Source organism: Alosa sapidissima, chromosome 13 (assembly GCF_018492685.1).
Source record: "Alosa sapidissima isolate fAloSap1 chromosome 13, fAloSap1.pri, whole genome shotgun sequence".
NCBI lineage: Eukaryota > Metazoa > Chordata > Actinopteri > Clupeiformes > Clupeidae > Alosa > Alosa sapidissima.
The window spans coordinates 2,708,267-2,730,887 of NC_055969.1; the positions used below are offsets into that span (position 1 = coordinate 2,708,267).

The 22,621-nt window shown below is 41.1% G+C and overlaps 1 protein-coding gene across 3 annotated transcripts in view; it reads right to left on the reverse strand.

The window, feature by feature from the left end:
- The window catches only part of LOC121680971 (uncharacterized protein KIAA2026), a 40,823-nt gene that overhangs the window by 12,143 nt on the left and 6,059 nt on the right, over nucleotides 1–22,621 (reverse strand). For 2 of the 3 annotated variants that reach the window (XM_042060566.1, XM_042060564.1), the window contains exons 2-3: nucleotides 13,025–13,225; nucleotides 11,378–12,840 (exon numbers count right to left, since the gene is read on the reverse strand). In XM_042060566.1, coding sequence (XP_041916500.1) covers nucleotides 11,378–12,840; nucleotides 13,025–13,225 — 1,664 coding nt within the window. The remainder of the gene's footprint in view (nucleotides 1–11,377; nucleotides 12,841–13,024; nucleotides 13,226–22,621) is intronic. The other variant, XM_042060565.1, reaches the window with a different exon arrangement.

The window sequence follows — 22,621 nt, forward strand, 5'->3', positions numbered from 1 at the left end:
CCCCTTAAATGATGACTTCTGGCGAGTTTTGTGGAAAGAAATGGACAGATTGAGACTTAAGAATGTGTGTATGAGTGTACGTATGTATCAGGGATGGAAATAGCCTAAAATATTTTTTTCCACCTACCATTGTGGCTGGTGGATTCCAAAGTCTACCAGCCACTAGAGATACAGTATGAACATTTGATGAAAAATGATCAAATGACCAAAATGATCACGGTTATTGGTATTGCAATATGATTAAAATGTGCTGACTTTTCTTCTAAACCTACCATCAATGTTGGACAGAACTCATAATTGGCCTGCCTTCATGCCCAGTAGCAACAAATCTAAAGGTCAACAGAACAGCTATAGTGTCATAAAAGTGGTGTGGCTCCTTTAAGACCCAATCCACTGGTGTGAGTTCTGGAGCCATCCAACTTTATCTAACTCTATACTATCCTACATCATCTGATTTTAATATTATGTCTAGGCTACAGTATATTTAACATTTATTTTCTATTTAAGACACTTAAATACATGCATGCTTAGCATTTTGTGAAAACAAATCATTACTTCAAATCATAACTACAGGCCTGTCTCCCTTCTTCCTTTCTTGTCAAAGGTTTTGGAGAAAGTGGTCTTCAAGCAAGTTTGTGACTTTCTTCATCAGAATAATCTACTAGACCCTATGCAGTCTGGTTTCAAAAGTGGTCATTCTACTGAAACTGCTCTTCTGTCTGTGACTGAAGCATTGAGAGTAGCTAAGTCCTCTGCTCAGTCATCAGTATTAATTCTACTAGATTTATCTGCAGCCTTTGATACTGTTAACCATGACATTCTCCTATCTATACTATCTAAACTGGGAATTTCTGGAAAAGCTCTTGATTGGTTTGAATCTTACCTTAAAGGGCGTTCTGTCTTGGCAGGGACAGGTATCTAAGTCTCATGACCTCACCACAGGTGTGCCTCAGGGATCAGTATTAGGACCCTTGCTTTTCTCTATTTACACCACTTCCTTAGGTGATACCATTCCCATGGATTTGACTATCACTGTTATGCAGACGACACTCAACTTTAACTGTCTTTCCCACCTGATGACTCTAGTGTTTCCCACCGGATTTCTGCATGCCTTAAGGATATTTCAGCCTGGATGAAAGATCGGCACCTTCAGCTTAATCTCTCAAAAACAGAGTTTTTGGTGTTTCCAGCTAAAACAGCTACTGTATTCCCCAACAGATTAACATCCAGCTTGATTCAACTTCACTGACCCCAACTAGATCGGCACGAAACTTGGGCGTTGTAATTGATGACCGACTTAACTTCTCTGAGCATATAGCTTCTATTGCAAAATCATGTCGGTTTATGCTTTACAACATTAGGAAGATCAGACCTTATCTGACACAAGATTCCACACAACTTCTTGTTCAGACCATGGTCATCTCTAAGCTGGACTATTGTAATTCACTATTAGCTGGCTTACCCGCTTGTGTAACAAGATCATTACAGCTGATTCAGAATGCTGGAGCACGCCTGGTCTTCAATCAGCCAAAGAGGACACATGTAACTCCTCTCCTAGTTACTCTCCATTGGCTCCCTATAGTAGCCAGAATTAAATTGCTGCTCCTAGTTATTTTAATTCAATAATCAAGCCTTACATCCAGGCTTGGAATTTCACCATTCTGGGGGCAAGGCCACTTGGCCTTCAGTTGGGCATATTTGGTGGGGGGCACAAAGGCCACATGTCAGGGCACCAAGGCCAGAAGTTAACTATAAAGTAGTAGGCTATAAAAATGATCAAAGTTGTATTTAGCCTATTCACTGCAGTAGACCTGCATCACTGTATGAAACATTACAAAAACATTACATAGAACTGTAAATCATCTGACTATCTAATATTTACAGATATCTAGGCTATATATAACATTTATTTTATATTTGGCCTGTTATGAAATCAAATAGCCTAGATGCATGCTTAGCATTTTGTGATCATTAAGGCTACTTTCACAAACTCTTAGTCAGCTGTCCTCTGATTTACCAATATCTAGGCGATATTTGTAACATTTATTTTGTATTTGGCCCGTTATGAAATCATGTGGAACAATTTAAACACATTGTAAAACTTAAAGCCAAAATTTGGAGACATCCATGTATGTCGAACTTTACTGCAAATTCAAAACTGGATTACTCTGGAACGGCTGTAACTGTACAGGGGACTGCTTTACACCTTTGTGTTCGGTAAGGTCTCCTGTTTATTCTGATATATGGTCATGTGTTAAAAGAAGGGTTCATAAAGTATTCCACCGAGATGAATGGGTAGGGAGATCATGGGACGCAAAACCTTCAGTAGAATGTATGATTAAATTAAATAATATTATTTACTTTTCTCGCGAACCGTTCAACACAGCAATTATCGGCTAACATCGTTTAAAAGCTGAGAAAAAGCTCTTTCATGTGATACTTGTGATGTCTGTGTGATGAATAGGCTACTTTGCGAGTAGTTCAACTGAGAATGGGTGAATTTGGACGCACTTTCTTTCTTGCGCTGCCACTTTCTCCACTGCGTAAAAGACTAAATTAATTTGCGCTGTGAATGCTAAGATTATTTTGACAGGCCACAGGCTAAATAAAAATCCCTATTAGTAGGATGCAAAGAAGAATATTGAAAGAAGGGGGCACCAAGGCCACCGTGGCCTGTAAACCTCTGATTTTCAAAGGGGCCTCACGGCCAACGCAAGGGGCTACGACCATGGCCGTCGTGGCTGCCGTGAAATTCCTACCCTGCTTACATCCCCAACCGCCCACTGCGGTCTTCTGGTGAGCGTCTGTTGTGTCGACCAGTCATGAAAACTGGGTCTAATTCCAGACTCTTTTCTTCAGTGGTTCCATGTTGGTGGAATGAATTGCCCAGTGCCCTCCGTTCCTGTGGTAGTTTTGGGTCGTTTAAGAGGGGTCTAAAGACATTCCTATTCAACATATACTTAGTTGTTTGAGCGCTTATGTGTTATGGTTTGTATAATGTTGTTTTATTTCAATTGGGCTGTTAATTAATTTGACATTATTGTTTATTATTGATATTCTCCTTAATGTAGTCTTAGCATGTCATTGTTTTTATATCATTGATTGAATGGACATTATTGTTTTATTATTGCCTTTCCCCTTTTTTTCCATTGCTTTTTATTAGGCTATTGATTGAATTGATATTATTGTGTATTATAACTATTCTCCTTATTATATTTGACCTACATTCTAATCTGTTCCCTGTTCAATTTTAAATATTATTATGTTGTTGAATAACCAACATAAATACAAACAACATAATAATGGTTATGTTGGTTATTCGCTTTGAATCCATAACCATAACCATTATGGCTACATCGACAAACTCTTAGCCATGAGCTATATATCCTCTGATTTTAATATTTACACATATGTATGTATTTAAGCACAGCTCAGTTTTAAGACACTTAAAGCCCAAAATTGGAGACCATATAGAAATTTGCTACCATTTCAAAACCAGATTACTCTGGAACGGCTTATTGTACAGGGGATTGCATTACACCTTTGTGTTCGGTAAGGTCTGCTGTTTATTCTGGTTTACGGTTTGTCATGTGTGGAACGAAGTTTGTGAGATATTCCTCCTATAGGAATTGAAATGAGCGCATAGCTATAGTAGTCTAATATGATTATTTCTTGAAAGTTAATTTATTTTTCTCGCAAACCGTTTATCGCAGCAAATAGCGGCTATAGCACCTTATAAAAGATGAGAAAAAGTTATTTCATGTGATGTCTGTGAGGCTACTTCGCAAGTAGTTCCTAGAGAAGAATGGGCGGCCACACTTTATGTCGGTCTGCCTCATGTCTAAATAGCAGCGTGTTCCGTGAAGGTGTCGCAGACCGGATTAAAATAGCCTAGTCAGCGAATCAACAATCAGAGAAAACTGCGCTGAGAACGTTGTAGGCGGATATTAGACATACATGCTGTTGGTCTAGACATATGTATGCCTTAAACTCGTATCCTGTCATTTAGAAACAATGCTGTGGTCTAGTCTAGTCATCAACAAAAAATGAACGGATTGCAAAAAAAAAAGAATGGATTTGGCATGACATTTCTTGAGTGTGCGTGAGAACGTGAGATTGGTGCTGAAAGCGTGAGTGTCACGCCAGATGCGTGAGAGTTGGCAACCCTGTATTACTACATGGAAAGAATGTAAAAATCGCGATAATCAGATGACTTAATCAGCAGGATAGTAGTTACACGAGTACAATAGACCTACTGACACAAACGTAATATTTTCATTGACGCGAGCAGTAGGCTCCTCGTTTCACTTCAGCCATATAGCCTACAAACTGCACAGAGCTCCTGCCCAGCTAACTGGACGTCCTGTTGTAAGATCGCATATTACCACTACAATAATGTATGTAACTCCTAATCAGATGACCTATTCAGCAGGAGAGTACTTACTGACTAAAATGAGTAGCAGCTACTTTCCTTGCAAGCAGCACTCCTTTCACTACAGCATAGCCTGAACTGCCCACGACTGGCTACGAACTTTTCAGCTAGCTTCTAACTGGACATCTTGACAAAAATTGCAATAGGGTACAAGTTGTAAAACATTTGTTTGTGTGCAAATTAATAACTTCTGTTGCTTACAATGCTAAAAACGAACCTAATACAATGTTTAGCTTAGTCTACGACACTAATGTGCGAGTATTGCACTAGTATCAAAGATTGTTAAGTCGGAGCTTTAACAATCTTTGCTAGTATTACAGCTAGCTAACTGGGCTACGTGTGGCAAACTCAAATAAAATGACAAAACTTACCAATCTATGGTCGACTGGTTGCTCCTCTATTTCAGATTCTTCCTCTGATTCAGGCACAAATATGCTGTTCAACACCTACTATATGTCTCCGTAGTATTTCCACCTTGGCTGTTTCAGCGAGTGGTGTCGGCCATGTTGGCGTCTTTGCTCTGGAGCTTGGCTCGTTGTAAACCAACCAATCAGCACACAGTTCATCTAAATATTCATGAGCATACCATAAAACGGAGAAAACCTCTCGTTCATTCTAGGGCCTATTTCCTAGGCTTGCCTTAGGGCGCATAGAACAGCACACGGGCCATTTTCAGCCCAACCAATGTTACATACTCTATTCGGAAACCTTAAGGAACAGCGTGAAATACCCTATATAACAGGGCTGTAGTACTCGAGTCCGGTCTTGGACTCGAGTCCAGACTCGAGACCGTTTTTCGATGGTCTCGGACTCGCTAGTATTTGGACTTGGTCTTGTCTCGGTCTCGGCCACTGGTCTTGCCAAATATGGCTTTTGGTCTCGACCGAGTCCAGGTGTCTTTAGGGCCATCAAAATTAACGTGTTAATCGCCGCGATTCATTTTTGAAATACATAATGCGTTACAAAATATTAACGCGATAGTGTTTACCTTTGTGGGGGGCTGATGTCACGTAAAGGAAGCCGCAAAACCTAAAACCGCAAGCCTGAGAGTTTATTTTACTGTCTGTGGAGTTAGCTTAAGATGAAGAGGAACCAACATTTAGCCAATACATAGTAGCTTTACGGCAAACTGCTTTTTCACTCTTGTTTAGATAACGTTTACAATGTCAAAATGCACCAACAGCAACATAAAGATGATACTTTTCGGGTCCTCTCCATTAAGATCCAACTTGAATGTATGCTACTCCATTTAATTGAGAGCGCATCTGAGCGCACACGAGAGGGAAAGAAAACGATTGGCAGGCTCCGGCTGGATTGTTGTTATTGATGATAATTAATATGTCCTTTTTAATATAAGAAACTTATAAAAGGAAGGCAACAAAGACGAGGTTAGAGGAGATTGCGGATTTATCCGATTTCCACTACTGCAGTTATAAACTGTGAGAGCCAGGGCACTTTGACATGTAGGCTGCACTCACTGTGATTTGAAAAATGGACAAAAATATGAAGAGTTGTCTTTGCCTTTGTGTAATGGAACTGGTGAGTCTTGAAGTCTTCAATAATTTGTTTACATGAAGCACATATTATGCCGATTGAAACACATTCCACTCAGCTAGCTAGGTGACTGGCTCAGGCTCATCATTCACTTTTAATTGCAAACAGAAAATGTCTAGCTAGCATCATGTCATTACATGCTTCTATTTCCAAAGGAATGAAAGCTGTTTATACCAACTTAATATCATGCTTATCATTGTTAATATTGTACAATACATGTGGTACAAACAATATTAGAGCTTGTGGACTAGCTATAGGCTATATTTCAATGGAGCTGGTAAAAAAAAGATCATTAGGCCTATGAGAACGTGGCCACAATGGGCTTAAAGTGACAGTGCACCATTTACAAATGAGTTAAACAGCATCAAATGTGTAGTATTTCTTAAGAAATGAATACTTTAAAACACAATTACTGTGTCAGTATTATCATTTAAATAATATAAAGTGTTTTACTTTTACCTCTGTGGTTACTCATTAATTTTGTGATTTATGTTGTATTTAATATGCCATTTAAGAAGCTTTAGTCTTTAGGAACTTTTTAATTGCGGTTAATCAAGATTAATTCATTTCAAAATATATATTTTTAATAGTTTGAGAGCCCTATAATAATATTGGAGAAGGGGAATGGCTACACATACAAATTCTGGGTGTGTTCACACTGTTTTTGCTTTTAGATAATAATAATAATAACCCAAAATGATTGTCTTGATACCGTCATGCATAAGACTTTTTTTCCTATCCTGGACTCGGTCTTGACTTGGACTCGAACCTTTTTGGACTCTGTCTTGTCTTGGACTCGAACCTCTTTGGACTCGGTCTTGACTTGGTCTCGACTAGTCCTGGTCTTGGACTTGACTTGGACTCAACAAAGGTGGTCTTGACTACAGCCCTACTATATAATCATTCTAGGCATAAAAAAAAAAAAGGTTTGGTTCCTGTTGGTTGTCAGTTGAGGCCATGGGTCGGTAGGGAATTTTTTTTTTTTTCCCCAGTGGCAGTAAGGGATAGGTAGACAATCAGTCCCTCCAGGATTTCACGAGGTTTTTTGAGACTGTTTCGACCTAAAATGCCTGGATGGAAGTTTTTAGCTGTTTCTTGTGGAGGAGACAATTGCGGGAGGATAAATAGTTGCGATTTTTTATTTTATTTTAGGGCAATTAAGGTTAGTAAGACTAAAATCACACTGATAATCTTGATGCTTATTAAAAAAGGATAATCAGGTAAGGAAACAGTAAGCAGTAAGGATTACAGAAAATCAAAGTAGGCCTACTTTATTTGAAAATGCTTTGACTGAGCAGTATTCACAAAGCAGTATAACCTTTCGTAGAACTGTCCAAAAAAGACAGTCACCTAAAGAGATGGCATCATGTCATATGTTTCAATACATTCATATATTTTGTAATTCATATTAAGTTCATATCTTTTTAATAACTCATAGTCTGTGGCCTGCATAATTACTTATAGCCAAGTAAGTATCTAGTAATTTCATATTGATGTAAACTATTTGACTACACTTCTGTTTAATGTCATTACATTGGTGGTGTACATCTAATTGACTGCCTGCCCCTTTAAGGACGTGAGAGTAGCCTAATTACATTTCTAAGTGGATTGGAAGGCTTGCATCTCACTGTAATGCACTATGCAAAAATCACTTTTTGCATAGTGCATTACGATATGTGGATGCAATTGGGAATGTCTTCTATGTCATTAGTTAAAATAAATGTTAAAAAAAACAACTCGAATGAAATCCTTCTTGGATCATAGAAGAGGTACTGTAAATGTCTTGCAATTTTATTAATTTCTATGATTTTGGTAGCACTACTCAAACTAAGCCCACAAGCTAGCAAACATGACATAAGCTAAGGACATATCCAGGTAAACGTTTGCCAATGGGTTGCATAGCCTACTCAAATGTCAGTAAACCAAGTAGGCCTTAATTAACTTACTTTCATAGCCTAGGTAGGTTAGCAACACCAGGTTGAGAGATGCAAGTAAGCAGATCATTAACGTTAGCCTTCGATTTATTGTCATCAAAACTGCAGAAGAACGAACACATTAGGGCAGTCTTTGGTGTCATATGCAGAAGGTGCAGAAGTAAGTGTGCCATCTGGCTCAATATTCTGCGCGAGGGACTGTTGTGGTAGGTGAAATTTCACGGTAAAACTAAGATGATTGGTCAAATTTGCGAAAAAGTTGCGATGGGACAAAATTGCGAGTGCCTTGGTAAGTGACGAAAACAATCGTCTTCGTGAACAGCTGTGCATAGGCTACTTTGTAAAAGAGAGAATACGCTCATCCCTATACATAACGCAAGGGGTAATTAATGTAATTAATCGCCTTTTATTTGTGGATTTATTTAATGTAGCCTAGACTATTTAGTGTTTTTTTTTTTCCCAAGCTCATAAAATAAATTTGGGTCGCACATAAATTGACAGGGTCGGTCGGAAACCGGAACCCAAGAAAAAAAATGTTTATGCCCCATCACCCCTTTAACTTTACATTTTTATTGGGTTTCTATGGACAGTATGATGTTTTCTCCAATGATTTCCAAATATTTGAATGACTCTACCTACCCCTTTATATGCAGCTGATTACAAGGATATTTGTCATACATAGAAATACTAATGTAAAGCATGTAGTGAAATTTCGTTTGGTGTTCATCCTTTTCTGTGCGAGTATGAAGAAAGAAAGATCAAAATATACATTTTAATAAATAGCAAGAGAGAGATAAAGTGCAGTGTGTGTACAGTTCATGTGCAAGTGTGTAAGTGCAGTTAATTTAGTCTTGTGTGTGTTCAGGATATGGATGGCTTGAGTAAAGAAGCTCCTCCTCAGTCTCTCTGTTCTGGTCTTGTAGCAGCAGAGACGTTTGCCTGACCTCAGTGTTTTGAAAAGTCCATGGTCAGGATGTTAGGAGTCCTTTACAATACTTTGGGCCCTGGTAAGTACTCTTTTCTTGTAGGTATCCTGCAGAGGGAGGGGTTCTGATGGTGCGTTCGGCAGATCGCACCACTCTGCACTGCAGTCATGGGCTGTACAGTTCCCATACCAAGTGATGATGCTACTTGTCAGGACACTCTCCACAGCTGAGGAGTAAAAGGCCTTCAAGATGGATGCTTTGAATTTCCTCAGCTGACATGGGAAGTACAGTCTTTGCCTTGATTTCTTCAGTGTGTGCTGGGTGTCGTCAGCAAGGTGTACTCTAAGGAATTTGAAACTTGTGACTATCTCCACTGGCAGCCCACTGATCTTTAGTGGAGTGCAAGCTCTGCTCTGCTGTTTCCTGTAGTCCACCACCATTTCCTTTGTTTTGCTGACATTCAAAGTGAGGTTGTTGGACTGGCACCACTCTGCTACCTCATCCACCTGGTTCAGATTGGTCTGTTCATTGTTGTTGCTGATCAGGCCCACCACCGCTATGTCATCTGCAAATTTAATGATGGAGGTGTGACTGCTGCTGGCTCTGCAGTCATTGGTGTAAATGTTATACAGCAGAGGACTCAAAACACCCTGAGGGGCACCTGTGCTGATGGTTAAGGTGTCAGATGCCAGACCACCCACCCTGACCACCTGTGATCGGTCAGTGAGGAACCTGTGAACCTATTTGCAAATGGTGTTGTTTAATCCAAGAGCCTTACTATGATCAGTGCCAGTGGAAGCAAAATAGGTAAGGATCAGTATAGACAAGGTGGTTCAGTATTCTGTTTTGATCATGGTTATAGAACAGCAGTATGTTTGGATGAGGAAGAATGAAGCATACACTGAAAAGTGCACCCTGTCTAAACTGATGCATGGCAATAACTAGGTAATACCTCTAGGCCTATTTTGCTTCCTCTGGCACTGATAATCAGCTGCTTATAAATGGGTAGGTAAAGTCCAGAGCTAGTGAGCGGAGTGGAGCGCGAGCGAGCGAGGAGTGGAATGGATGGAATTTTGTTGGAGCGCGGATCGCTTTTTAATTTAGCCGCTCTGTTCCGCTTCAATTTCGCTCCGATACCGCTCCCACCACGAGTCTGAGGCATGCCCTAACCCACCCAGAATTCATGTCTTCCTAATAAAACAAAGACTGTTACATTTCAAAGATTGGCCATTGTTCGTTGATTGGAATGGAGTTCGCTAAATATTTTAGAAAGGAAACTGATAAGTCATACAAATGTACTATTCCTACAAAACAACTAGATATTAACAATGTAGAGCAAGAACAGCCATGTGGTGACACTGTTTCAGTGAGTAAAGATTCATTTTGGAATCTAAGAAGACACATTTCACGGAAACATGAGTGTGTGCTACGGAGCAAAGAAAAATGTGAGCAATTTGAATATGCTTCATATCAAGCAGAAGGCTAAAGTAAAACTTGGATGCTAAGCCTGTATTCTTTAGGCAATTAATCACACTGATCCCTTTAGTTTTAGGCTTATGTGATGTTGCCAAACTTGTTCGTTGTTGCACTATCGGTGTTACACTATCTTTTAAAATAAATGTTCTACGAGTGAAATATATTGCCGTTGCTCTTAGTTCTTTGAGATTTAAGTTTTCTGTTTAAGGTGACAATTCGGCTTGTATATAGTTTCTCCCTCTTTTAAATTGGAGCGACCTGACACGAATTTGAGCATTAGAATTTAAAAAGGCATCAATTTATAGGAGGTATTTCCTCTGCCCAAAAGTGTATTTCTACCCAGTGCTGATACTAGACGAGAGAGGAAGTTCAGCAAAGTTGTAGCCAGATTAGGCTTTTTTCTGAGCTTAATATATTAACATGATTATTGTGAAGATATACTAACATTTATGGATTTCTTCCCCTGCCTCAGTAGCAATCTTCCTGTTCTCCCTCATTAGAACTGCAATGATTCAATCCTATCAAATTAAAAGCCATGGTCCGGGGGTCTGGGTTCGACCTTGTTATATGTTACATATTCACACCTGATTTCATGAAAATCAGGCCTGGAGTTTTGGTGTAGTCCTGCAAACAAAAAACCCAATGAACAAGCAGCAAATATGATTTTCTTGGTTCCCCTGGACATTGATATACAATTAGTTGGACATTTCAATGAAGTTTTGCTACGATAACTGAATGGACTACATGTTGAATGATATGAAAGATGTCAAATTAGAAGCACAAAACTTGTTGCCAATGGCAGAGTTTGTTCATTTTTAGCAGGGGTCAATATCAGACCTTGAAAAATATCTGACGTTCAGAAGGCCCATTCAGCATTCTGAGGAGTGTAATAAACCACTGAATCAATTTCTGCATTGGTTCAGCAAAAATTGAAAACCATTTTCAAATATTTTATATTGATTTACTGTTAATTAACTTTTGCACACTCTTCAAACCAATTAGTTAACTACTGAGGGAAGTTGGCTTGCAGAGAATAGGTACACTATCCTGCTTACCTAGCTTTCTCTTTTTCCTCTTGTCCTTCTTCTTAATAGTGCAGGCTGCTTTTCGCAGTGTACTCTTGGCTGCAATGACCTGTCCAATCCTCACTGAACCTGTTTTGCCTCGACAACCTTTGGTCCTCAGTTCTGTGATTGTCTTTTTCTTTCTTTTTTTTTTAGTGTGCATTTGCTGCTGGTTTGCCTGCTCATGAAGCCTGGAGGTTTGGGAAGCAAGTTGGATCTTAGAACAACTGCAGGAAGTATACTCTGACTTCATCTCTGCAGTTCTGGAACATTCAGAGCAAGGGTCTTGGCCTCTCACAAGGAGTAAGTTTGCCTGAGAACACACATTTCCAGGTTTTATTAACCCCTCCTGGAACTCTGTGATTGAGAAGTTTGATGAGGACTTCCCTTTGAAGCAGCAGTTTCCCTCCTGGAGCTGAGGCTCACTTTCAGAAGAGGGCTCTGCATCCCGTGTCAGCTGAAGTCTGTTCACCACACCCCCTGGCTCCCCTTTGGTAGCCCAAGACACACAAGTGTCTGTTCTGCAGCTAAACAAGAAGGCACTGTGTCTCTTCTGCTCAGCCTCAACCTTGCATTTTCCTACACAATTAACTTCATCTCGGCAAGCTATTCTCTCCTTCCCCCCTTCTCTGAAGCAAAATCCTCTTTGCTTTTCATAGTCACACTTTTCTTCAGATGCAGTGCTTACCATCATGTCATCAAATGGCAAAGATGTTTTGGCTGGTCTGTTACTGTTTACCTTCCTCACACAGATCAGGTTTGGGGGTACATCAGGAGCTGTGCAGGGGCTCTGGCAGTAGATCCGCAAGTCAGCTCCGCAGAAATGTGGAAAGTGAATATAGGCATTTTCATGGCTGTCATATCCAAGGATGGACTCCCTGCACTCATGAATGGGTTGTCCCAACACAGCATCTTGTACCTCCTTCTGTGTCTCATAGATATTATCACAGAGCCCCTTCAGGAGCCATACACGCTGGTAGAATGGCAGCAGATGGAAGGCTGCCTCCTCAAGAGGACTTGTCTCACCAAGTGTCTGGAAAAACTGGTTGCAGAGTCCCAACTGCTCAGCACGGGCGGCCTGATTCTCTGCTTGCCCAATGGAGTGGTACCAGCCAAGCACTCGCTGACGCAACTCAGCTTCCCAGCGGCGATAAGTGAGGGGCGGCCTGCGGTGGATAGTAGACCTACGGTAAGGCTGAGAAAGCAATGAGGTCATGATCTTGGCCAAGAAAGAGCTACAGCGTGGCATGAGCAAGCAACGTTCCAGCTCAAAAAAGATGATCTCAGGAAGGTTGAGTGCTGTCTGGGCAAGGCAAAGAAAGTGGCCAATAGCAGGAAGCTCCCACAGTGTATCAACTGGCCATGGAGCTGCCTGAGATAGAAGATTTTGCTCCCACTCCACCACCTCCTTCGCTGATGCCTCCTCTGCCTCTCTCTTCTCCTGTTCTCGCTGCCTATGATTAAGAGTACAGTGTGTAAAGGGAAACAATGCAATTATGATAATATGGCTTACTTTTAACCCATCAGGATTTACTCAAATTATTTGCAAAACAGGTAAACCATACAGTAGAGCACACTTAAATGATAATATTTTAGGGATTAAAATGAAATATTTAACTAAACTGAACAGCGTTTTACCTCTTCTCTTCTTTAGCTCTTTGTTGCTCCTCTAAACGAAGAGCCTGCACCATGATGGACTCACTGCCTCCCAATGTTACAGAAACCAGGCTACGGGGCGTAGATCTACGTCTTGAGGATGAACCTACTAATCCCTTCTCATCCTCTGTGCCAAAACGGCCTTTGGATGTTACTGCTAGACTAGTTTTTTCCCGAAGGACTCTGCGAGGAAAAGAAAATACAGTCAATGATTTGATGACTTATTTCCTGTCGTCATACCATATATTAAGGTCCACATGGAGAGGTAAGAGACCATGGAAAGGCCTGTTACTCAACCACTCCTTTAGATATGCTGAATCAAAGTTTTTTGTAATAATGCTAGGTGGCCTAATGTCACAGAAAAAATGTTGAGAACACATTTTTTAAGGTCTCAAAAACCCCTTGGGTCTGTAATCAGCAACTAAAATGCAGTCAGTGCTAGGAGTGTTAAGGTACATGTATTCATATCTATCCCTTAAGGTACAGTACATGACGTTAGTTCAATACAAATGAGTACCAAATGTAGCCTTAAACAGTAATCAACAGAAGGCTTTTTTGCACACAGAACATGTTTCAAATTTGAGTTCCCACATAAACATATTAAAGCTGCAGTTGGCAAGTCTGACAGATTGAGGGAACTTAGTCAAAATTTTGAATGTTTACCACTCTCATGCCCCTCCCCCACTACCACCGAGCACCCTCTCATCGAGTTTGTGCTCATCAGTGCGCACCAGACTGCACCAGGCTGTAATTGACAGTCAGATCTCACACAGCCCTGCTCTGATTGGACCAGAAGAACCGGGAGCTGTGGATTTTTGCAAAACAAATAACAGGCTCCAAGTGGAGGTAGAAGTGTGTTTTTTTCTTTCTAAAACTGGCTGATTTATGTTGTTCTGTCGAAGCATAGTGTCAGTTTCAGTGAATATGATCAAAAAAATCTTGCCAACTGCAGCTTTAAGTAGCAGACTAGGAATGCAACGGTACATGGTAAATTATTAAACCGAATGATACGGCCTTTAAGGTTCAACATGCAGACGTGAACCGTGATAAGTCATTTATAATTTGCAAAAGTTTCCCAATTCGCCGCAAACTGCTCACACGTTAGACATTCACAGGACCATGCACAGTACACCACCAGAGAGCCAGTGGATGGGCCCTGAGAACTTAGCAAGACAGAGAAATACATTTTCAAGAGGCACCGCCATCTTTCATAGCCACTAGGTAACATTTAGGATTTCCATACAAATTGGACACCGTAAAGTTTAAACAAAGGGTTCTGTACAGACCACAAGCATTACTTTGCTAATGCAGTCAACTTGAGCGGAGGCAATTAAAAACTACCCTATAGTTAAAAACTAGGCCTAGTCAGTCACACTGGCATTTTTTGTCTATCGGCAAAATTGTTTTGTGTTTATATATATTGCAAATTATATGCACTTTTACTGACTGTTGGCTTATCAGCTTGTTGGTTAACTTTACTGGCTAATGATCCAGCTAGCTAGTTCACATCTTCAGACTTAGCATAGCTTGCTGGTCACTGAAAATGCTGCAACTTGATGACTGAAGCCCTTTTCACACAGAGATCACGCTAAATTTGCAGTAAGAGGAGACAGGTTTTTTGCTGCATTGTGTGTCTGAAAACAAGGTGAAAATATGCCGGCCTGCTGATCTGTTCACATGATCCGGCATTTTGGAGGCAGGACCAGCTAGCAAATTAAAACATGACGTGCAAACGGGGCATGTAGAGTGACAGTTGTAGGCCTTATGCGTGCGCCTTCAGATGCAGCAAGTGTGTGATTTTCAAAACCATGGCGGGAGAACCGACTGCACTTTGATTAGCTGTCGCGCACATTTTTATTACCCTATAAATGCAAGTGAAGTTCCTTTGCATTATAGTGCAGTATGTGTCGATGGTTAGAATGTTGGATTCTTGCGATTGCGTCTTTGGACAATAAAAAGTAATTTGGAAGGGAAATTGAAGAGAAGCAGGGAGCAGTTCAGATGAAAGACTCAATGATCTTAAACGCAGTAGACAGACATTTGGCTCTTCTTGGTCAATTTGCGTTGGGATCTAAAACAGTGGCATAGAAATATTCAAATGGGTGGGCACAGCAGAAAAAACAGGTGGGCAAAGCGAATTCGTTTGAACATAAGAGAGGCCAAGATTAGATACATATACAGTGGGGAGAATAAGTATTTGAACCCATGCTAAAGTTGACTAAAAAGAGGAATATAAAATGATCTGTTAGAAATTGATCTTAATGCCTAAATAAAAAAAATGAGTAAAAACCCAACCTTTAAGAACACCAATTTTAGTGAATGAAGAATGTATCGTAAATAAATAAATAAATGTTCTTCCTTAAAATACAGGGGTAATAAGTATTTGACTCCTATGTTAAATTCCCATAGAGGCAGGCAGATTTTTTATTTTTAAAGGCCACTTATTTCATGGATTCAGGATACTATGCATCCTGATAAAGTCCCCTTGGCCTCAAACTAGACTGCATTTCCGGCGGGAACTGCGAAAGTGTGCTTGCCCTGGTCCGGTCAGCAACGTGAGCAGACAGTGGCATACGCTATGCTGAACCTGGCTTGATCCAAGCATTCTAACAGTGCCTTTCAGTGTTGGAGCAGTGGCAATATCTCAAAGAGGGCTATTCAACTATTGACATGCAGGGTGAATGCGGTTCGTTGGATTTTACCTGTGGCCTGCCTTCGAATTTAGCTTCTATGACTAAGATCAAATCAATAAAATAGAACGACAGCAGTGATTGGCTGCAAAAATAAATAATGTCACGTGTCTTGCGCCTCTCAAACTGGGCTATCAGGTAACCTACAGAAGAATTGAAATTATGAAATATGACTTTTTCACTGATTTATTTAAAAAAAAAAATGAGCTATGAGTGTGAATGTTATATATTCCATCCCCTAATTGTGTTTTACTGGTTTATATGACAAATAATCTATATGGATTTGCTCTATAAAGACCTTATGTCTGTTTGGGATTATTTTGAGAGCCTGGGATTGTTTTGAGAGCATCTGTATCTCAGATGTATCTCAGAATAAAGGAATAAAGGAATACTTCATATTACTCTAAACCACCTTCTGTAAATCAACTGTATACTACAGTGTGATGTATGTATAGAGTGCTGCCGACCACTGTTCATTACAGTAATCAGTGAAATGAATCTACAAACTGATAAACATCACAAAAGTCATAGTGAGGATCATTAAAGTGATGACTTACGTTAACGCACACAAAGCAGGACACACTGGAGTGCTGGGTTGAGATGAACAAAAGAGTGAACTGAGGGCGAGCAAACAATTTATCCTGGTCTGAGCCCCTGCTCCGGAGCTACAGGGTTTCCCAGCCGGTAAACTGGGCGTGGTTAGGTGGCAGAGCCAAACAATCCTGCAATTTCTCCACAGCACTTTCACCTCAAAGACTTTGTGCAGATTTAAGTGTACATTCGAAAATGAGAAACAATATAATAATAATAATTACCAACAGTATTCTAACAATACTCTATTGTAGTATGCTAACCACCACAACCCAACAGTATTTTAACAGTACTCTATTCTAGTGTGCTAATCTCTACAACCCAAAAGTATTCTAACAACACTTGATTCTACAGGACTATTTATTTGTCGTGGATAAGATGAAGGGTTTGATAATGGAAGGCAGTGTTTCCCACATAATTTAATTGTGGTGGTAGGTGAAGGGGGGGTGGGTTCTGTGTCTGAGTCAATAACATAAACAGCCTATACAGTTATACTTGCCTTGCACTACAAGTCCACATTGACAAGTAGCTGTAATGTTATAGTGTGCATCCATGTTCCATATGTGTTGTGCATGCATTACTTGAAAAGAACTAGACAGTGAAAGTAACGATCTCTTGTGAAAAACGTGAACTTGAAGAAGTGAAAATTGAACAATATGAACTATGAATATTGAACAACTTGAAGCTAAAGTGTGAACATGCTTAACAAAATATGGGAACAAAACATGGGAACTAAACGTGCATTACGAATATAATCAGTGTGAGCCCTGCTTGTTTCCCTGCAACAAGAAGCTTCCATCTGGGGGTGATGGAAGACAGTGACACTGTTTGACTGTGTTTGAAATGTCCAGTCGATTGCGCAATTTGGTCTTAGTTGCAGTCATTGCCGAAAACCCGGCCTCGCATAGATACGTGGTGGGAAACGTTTTCAGCTCTTTTACGGCTATCTCGGGATATTCTGCTTTGGTTTTGATCCAAAAACCCGCCAGAGAGGTTTCCTTATACACACTCTTAACCCTCTAGGCGCCACAGTCGACTATAGTCGACAAGATGTGGTACTGAATAAAACGGCCGATTTAGTCAAATAGGGTGTCATATTTCGTTCGACCTCCGCTCCACTAGATGGCAGACATGTCATACGTCATCCCCGAGTCAAAAAAAGGGCACTCTTTAAACAAAACTTTTGCGCTACAGCTGCATTGAATCAGTGCGTCTGAAGGGGAATATCTGCCTTCAGAAAATGACGGTGATTCGTTTAGTGAGGCTTCAGATGCGTCCCTGCCTTGCAATGATGTAGCTGGACAAAGTGAGAGTATACTCCATAGTTTAGCTTACACCAAGCACAAACGTTGAATCGTTTGCCCAATGTCACTGGTGGGAATAATGGACATAGGACAGTTAGGGGGGAACGTAGTGGCAGTGTGGGGAGTCGCAATGAGAATGACAGTAGGCCTAGTCCGAGCTGCGCAAATTCTCTCCACTCGGGGCGCGCGAGGCAGATCTGGCCATGCTGCTCGCATGGTGGAGGTGGTGACACGCTCTCTCCCTCTCCCACACACACACACACATTAGGTCATGCATAGTCTATCACAAGATGATGGGAATGCCGGCCCTGTATGGATAGAGGGGAGTCATTATCTCTACAGCAAAAGGCCTGCTACATAAAAAAAAAAAGTCAGCCATTTATTAGTAATGATTTACACTGTTGATTTGCTATCTATTTCCCTGATCATTTAGGACATACACTTTTTGTGTGTTCATGTCCTTGTGATGTGTGTGTCTTTGTCAGCTAAGAAAAAAAAAAAAAAAAACATCAACAAAAACAACAAAAAGAAAAAAAAAACTAACATTGTCTCTTGTCTTGTCTCGTCATCTCACTCCTGATCTGTGCCTTGCCGTGGCAAATGAGCTTTTGAACTAAACAGGTCTTGTCTACTTGTGTTTGTGTGTCATCTGAATAATATATATGCGCCCCATACATGGAATCAGAGTGCCTACTGTATGTAGTAAATGGAAAATCTCTACAGCAAAAGGCCAGTCTACCGCTACATTTGGTTTGTTTCTGCCATTTATTAGTAATGATTTACACAGTTTGTTCACTACTTACTATTTACCTGAACATTCAGTATTGTGCAATATAGCATACAGAAGGTGAGGGACATTTTGGGGGGAAAGAAGTGTTGCATTTTATCATTCAAACATGCAACTTTTCATGAAAATTCTATAATCCAAGATGGCCGCCACCATATGACGTCATAATATGCAAATTAGATATAAACATTTAATCCCTACATAAACTTTGGGTCATCCTTAATATTTCTCTAATTTACAGAAAGTCTGTATCTCTTATCACTTTTAAGATATAGCCTTTTGAAATGAAGATGTCAAAATCGAACGTTTTGAAAAAAAACCTCTGGCGTCTAAAGGGTTAAGACCACGGTCATTTGCAATTTCGATCAACTGCTCTTCCTCCTGCGCTGACAAGTTAGGACTATTCGGGATATTGACAAATGGGTTGCAGACCCACTCATTGGTTTGCCGTGGATCTTTGGAGGATGGGAAGTAATGCTCAAACTCATTTGAAAGCGCAACAAGGTGATTGCGCACCAGCTGCGAGAGAAAGGGCCCTGCCTCAGTCTCTCCCAAAACCCCCACTACTGTTTGGAACATATCAAATACACCCCGGTCCACTCGTCGTCCCCACAAATCAAGCTTGGCTTTAAATGCAGCGACTTTATCTGCCAGTTTAAAGACAGTCGTCATTCTCCCCTGGAGTGACAGGTTGAGGTCATTAAGCAACCCGAATATGTCACACAGGTAAGCGAGTTTTGACACACAGTCCTCATCACTAAAATGTGCAGCTAACGGTGACTTTTTTTCTGTAAGAAATCTCTGCAGCGGCTCTCGCAACTCAAACACTCTGGCCCGTGACCTGCTAAAGATGCTTGTTTTTTGTTGCTCATTCTAGCAGTTTAGCTAACTTCGTGTAACACTACCGTTCGCCAAGAACTGATCAAGTGAAGTGAGCTGACCTGAGGCTGCGCAGCGCTGAAGGCAATATGTAAAAGTGTTGAAGGCGGGACAGACAGACGTAAGAAAATAGACCTTGCAAAATGCAAACATGCGTGCAATCAAACAACTGCATATAGACCTATGCCATGTAAAAACGTGACATTATTGCGAATTAAATTTAGTTTAGTTCGCATGCATTTTTTTTAAACTCATGTCGTAGGCTACGGCCCGGTTAGGAATGTCCTGCGGCCCGGTGGTTGGGGACCGCTGGTCTACACTGATGAAGTGTTTTGAGAAGCTTGTGAAAAACATTATCTGCTCATCCCTCCCTGCCTCCTTCGACCCCCTCCAATTTGCTTACAGAGCCAACTGGTCTACAGAGGATGCCATCTCAAACATCATGCACACCACCTTAACTCACCTGGAGGAGGGGAATGGGAATTATGTGAGGATGCTGTTCATTGACTTTAGTTCAGCATTCAACACGAGGACTGAACACCACCCTGTGTCACTGGATATTTGACTTCCTCACCAACCGTTCACAAGTGGTTAGAGTGGGGGTCATCTGACTCATTAACCATCAGCACTGGTGCTCCCCAAGGCTGTGTTTTGAGTCCACTGCTGTACAACATCTACACACATGACTGCAAAGCCAACAGTAGTCATACCTCCATCATCAAGTTTGCAGATGACACAGTGATCTTGGGCCTGATTAGTAACAACAATGAACAGCTCTACTTGGATCAGGTTGATGAGGTTCCCAACTCTGAACTCACACTATACTGACTTTGCACTCATTCACTCCTCAGCACTCATGACCCCCCCCCCCCCCCCCCCCCCCACACACACACACACACACACCTACAAGACTTTTAGCACTTTTACATCCCTCTCCCTATGCTACAGACCTTTTATTTATTTTCTTATTTCATCACACATCAAAACACACACACACACACATATCTGACTTTCTCCAACTTTTGCACATCTCCATAGAACTTTTTATTTATTATTTTTGATTTCTCCTCCATCTACCCATGTCCTTGATTGCCTAGCCTTTCTGCACCCCCTGCCCCCCACCCCCATCCCCAACACACACACTTACATCACATACACCTCACATACATACAGCACACTGCTTGCTACAGTAAGCCTCCTCTACATACTTGCTGCACACTGTCCCCCCCCCCCCCTACATACACAGCACATTGTCTTCAGGATCTTCTCCAACACACATCCTCTACATACTTACAGCACACTGCCCCCACCTACCCACACACACACTACACACACACACACACACAGTCACTGCTCCACTACCCTCCCGCCCACACACACATCTTCACTGTCATCACTCACATACATCATACATACAGTACTCTGCTTGCAATAGTAAGTCCCTTCACCATACTTGCAGTACACTGCCCCCCCCCCTCTCCCCTACATAAACAGCACATTATTTCATCAGGAAGCTTCTCCAACACACATCCCCAACATACTTACAGCACAATGAAACTTTTGTTTGGCTTTTCTCTGAAATTGTGGCAAAAGTAAACATTTTTAGAGCATAAGACCAGGATGAAAAAGATGCATCTGAATGTAGAGATTAATATGATGAAAGAATTTTGAGTCTAGGTCAATCAGGTAAGGAGAAATAAGCGTTTTTGACAAGAGTGCCACCTTTGGGTGCAGTACCCCAAATTTTGGGTTATGGGTAGAGGGGGGTACTGGTAACCATACCTGAAAATTTGAAGAGTTTTGGAGTTACGGTTTAGGCTGCAGTATGACTTTTACATCATTTTGGCCAAAAATGAACGGTTCAGCAGCTACGCTGCTCGGACCCCTAATAAGTGTGCTGCTTTGCAAGCACACTTAATAAAGTTGTGCGTAATGTTATTGAAGGAGAGCAACATTGCTATTCCCTGAAGATGAGTCAGCTATGTTGACCATTCATCGACAAATGCGTTCCTTATGGAAAACTGCATATTACACTATGACAGTTTGTAAGGGTAAAGGCCTGTTGTCGCAAGTTTTGCTCAAGGTCCATAGGCTACAACAAAGTGTTTCTGGTGTGTGATGAGGTGGCCGGTTCGAGGGCCGTGAGCGGCGGACGAATTACGACCTCTGTTACAGTGGTGCCGTAAACCCGGATTATGGGAGTGAAGATTTAGGGAGGTGAGTGTAACGGAGGCGAACTGAGCTAGCATGCTAGTTGCTCGTGTAAATCCTCACACCCCTAACCTTAAGAACGCTTCTAACCTCTGAGTTGGAAGCCTGGGGTTTTAGCTCAGTGGTTAGAGCGTTCGACTCCCATGCCGGTGTGTGTCGAGGTGGCGGGTTCGAGGGCTGTGAGCGGCGGACGAATTACGACCTCTGTTACACTCACAACCTGAAGTTGAAGTCCTGTGATGGTTATGGGATGACACTTTTGACCAAGATTTCTCCATGATCCCTTCTTTTTAAAAACACCAATTTGACTTGTCTCAGTGTTTCCCATACAATGTATTCATCAGCGGCGCAGCGCCGCTCCTGGAATTCAAGCGCCACTGCAAAAAAAGTTGCCTATTTAAAAAAAAAAATTGATGCAAGTGAACTTCAGGAACAGCTGCCGTTCGTTCAGGTTTCATGTCAACAAATAATAGTAGGCTAACGTTGAAGGCGCAGTCAGGGATTCCACAGGAGATCACGCTTGTTTGTGTTTATGTTTAAGTTTATTAGCAGACGCAATTTTGTGCAAAAAAACGTAGCCTACATTATGTTAACCAAGGAACCAAATTAAACACGCCAGCGAGATAGCTCGCCCCTACCTTCAGTAGCCTATTCCCAGATAAATCCACGCATTGTTTCGTTTTTGTTTGTGATACAGGCAATGCTTTCAAGCCCTGTGTTGCTAACATAACTAGGCTGTGAAACTAAGGTCTAGCTAGCCTATTGGTGGGTTTAATTGAATTTGAGTAATAGGATACGCAAGCATTTACATCTGAGATAGTTTGTAATTCCTGTAGAGCTCACCAAAATTATAGATATGATACAAGACACTTATCTGCTATAATCCAAGATAAATTTTCTTCGAATTTTTGACCATTTATTTTACCAAATGACATGGGAAACATAATTAATTTCATCCACATATTCTTATGCACCATGCACAACAACACTACTAAGTTAGCTTGAAACCGTGAGAATCAAGCCAGCGTCATGGGCCGTCACGGAATTAAAGTGATAGGCACTCAATTCGACTTGCACAGCACCAATACAGTTTAATGGCATGAAAGAGAAGTCTATA